Source organism: Montipora foliosa, chromosome 6, assembly GCF_036669935.1.
Source record: "Montipora foliosa isolate CH-2021 chromosome 6, ASM3666993v2, whole genome shotgun sequence".
Classification (NCBI taxonomy): domain Eukaryota; kingdom Metazoa; phylum Cnidaria; class Anthozoa; order Scleractinia; family Acroporidae; genus Montipora; species Montipora foliosa.
In genome coordinates, this window is record NC_090874.1 from 49,598,885 (window position 1) to 49,601,384 (window position 2,500).

A 2,500-nucleotide genomic window follows, 5' to 3' on the forward strand; every position below is an offset into this window, starting at 1 on the left:
GTTTAATGCCAGACGATTTTACTCATTGAGCAAGGGGCGAAAGTCCCGATAAGTTTTTCGGCCTTTTCGGGCCCGAAAAGCCATTTGTGAAACTGGCAACCGCTTGTCAGTTGGAAAGCCGATCTTTTGACATGATTTCAAGGTAACAAAAAGAAAAATTACTGTAAAGTTTGACGACTTAAATCCTCTCCGTTCTTGAGATACAAAGGGAATTGTGACACCCGAAAATGGCCCGTAAAGTTCGGGACCTTCGAGAAACGGGCCCCAGGGCGGTTCACGTGTGAATAGGTTAAGCAACAATACTTCCGATTTGTATCAGGCAAGTAACTTATCTACTCATCAACTTATAGTTCGACAGGTCACATCAACTAAGTGTCACGCTTTGCTTAACTTTACAACACTACTATGAAACCCAGGAGGTAGTCTTTAGATATGATGCTTTATGATGCTTAGACTACTGCGAAAATTGTGGCATGTGAGGTGTGCAATAGTCTTTGGGAATCTGAAGTATGACGTCACCTTTGAAACCATGGGACCCCCAGGATTATGAACTGCGTTCTCCTTTGTTGGACGCAATTAAACTTGATTATTCAATTGCCTTCATGATAAGAAAATCTAGGTACAAGACCCAAGACGGGTAAATTATCCGAAAAAAAGGAATACAAGTGAAGCTATGATCTTCGCAGTTACGAACGCAATTTTTACAATTGCGTAGAGAAGCCTGAAAAATTCAGGACTTCAACGGGGTTTGAGCCCGTGACCTCGCGACTCCGGTGCGACGCTCTAACCAACTGAGCTATGAAGCCACTGACGTTGGGAGCTGGTCATTTGTGGGTTCTAATGGTCCCGTGAGGAATGAATCAATGATGAAATGGTATATGAAATGAATCATATAAATTCATAGCTCAGCTGGTTAGAGCGTCGCACCGGAATCGCGAGGTCACGGGTTCAAACCCCGTTGAAGTCCTGAATTTTTCAGGCTTCTCTAAGCAATTGTAAAAATTGCGTTCGTAACTGCGAAGATCATAGCTTCACTTGAATTCATATACGCACTTCATATGATTCATTTCACATACCATTACATCATTAAAAAGGAATACCCTGCCACCTTTGTCAGCACTCGGCGAAATTCTTTGAAGAAGGAGCCAGGATACAATCGCTGTTATTCGTAATATGCAAATAAGTAGCTGGGTATTCAGCAGTTAAGCATCTAACGTCTTTCATGGAGAATGATTCAGTATCAACGATTGGGGTGCCAGACCTCAGGGTTTTTAATAACAATGTGAAGGCGCAAGCGTTTGGCATAATAGGGGGCATTTTTCATTTTCCGTGGCGTAATATGTTTTTAAAGTTATAAATGTAAAATCTGTGGTAATTTTGCAATCAAAGTAAGCAGCAAATTCAAGTGATGTAGCTGGTGTGCCAGCTCTTATTGAAAACCGTGGACTTGGAATCTGGAGTTCAGGGGCACCCAACGATCAATTTGTTGTAAAATGTATTATTATACCCCAGTTAATGAAAATAAATGTTATTAAGGCATTTTCAGGTGTTAATTCAGTGTTGCTGGGAAAACATTATCTGTTCCTTTTTCCCAGCAAGACACACAAGAAATTTCCCAGCCAGCTAGATAAAATTGGTAGGTTTCCCAGCCAGCTGATCAAATTTATTTCCCAGCCAGGAATTCCGCGCCCTTTCAAATCCCTCGATCCAAAACGACCGAACAAAAGCGACAAAACCGGGACAAAACAGGTTTTTACCGCAAGCGCAATCACTCTGACCAGCCGTCGTATGTTTGTAATAATAATAATAATAATAATAATAATAATAATAATATTTATACAGGGGGCGTTCTCACATTAAGTGGTTTTCGGAACGGCCCTGTGACTACTCTCTGGGAGAGGGAAGGGGTTCTTTTTTTTTTTTTTTTTTTTTTTTTTTTTTTTTTTTTGTCGTCCTCAGTCTTCAGAGTTTCTACAGCCAGCTCGGGTTGAAATGCTAGAAAAAGTCAGTAATTCCCAGGCAAAACCTCTATCAATAACAAAATTTCCCAGCCAGCTCATCGAAACACCTGTATTTTGCCAGCCAGCAAGATTCCTCCGGGGAACAGATAATGTGAGGAACAGATTCGATGGGTGCCCCTGGGAGTTCTCAGTTTTAACGTCTCACTCTGACACGTAGCTGGAGTTCGTCTGAGTAGCTATTTCCTTGTTCACCCTCATTGCTTTGCTGTGAAATGGCAAGTCAATCTGCCTTAAGACAGTTATCTGGAGTTTTTTTTTCACAATCAGATTATGAACATCTTGAACATGTCTGTTTATGTTTCTCATACCAAGAACATTATGATTTTTGTTTTTTAGGGCTTACAGCCTGTTCAGTTACCTATCCATTAGATACTGTTCGCTGTAGACTAGCATTCCAAGTTGCAGATGAACGAGTGTATCTAGGAATCTGCCATGCCCTCAAAAAAATCTCCAGTTCAGAGGGAGGCTATGTAGCACTC

At 41.2% G+C, this 2,500-nt stretch overlaps 1 protein-coding gene across 2 annotated transcripts in view; it reads left to right on the top strand.

Moving 5' to 3' along the window:
- Positions 1-2,500, top strand: part of LOC138007609 (solute carrier family 25 member 16-like) — a 16,767-nt gene that overhangs the window by 9,324 nt on the left and 4,943 nt on the right. For both annotated transcript variants that reach the window (XM_068854623.1, XM_068854622.1), the window contains exon 5: positions 2,358-2,500. This exon is cut by the window's right edge and continues 46 nt beyond it. In XM_068854623.1, coding sequence (XP_068710724.1) covers positions 2,358-2,500 — 143 coding nt within the window. The remainder of the gene's footprint in view (positions 1-2,357) is intronic.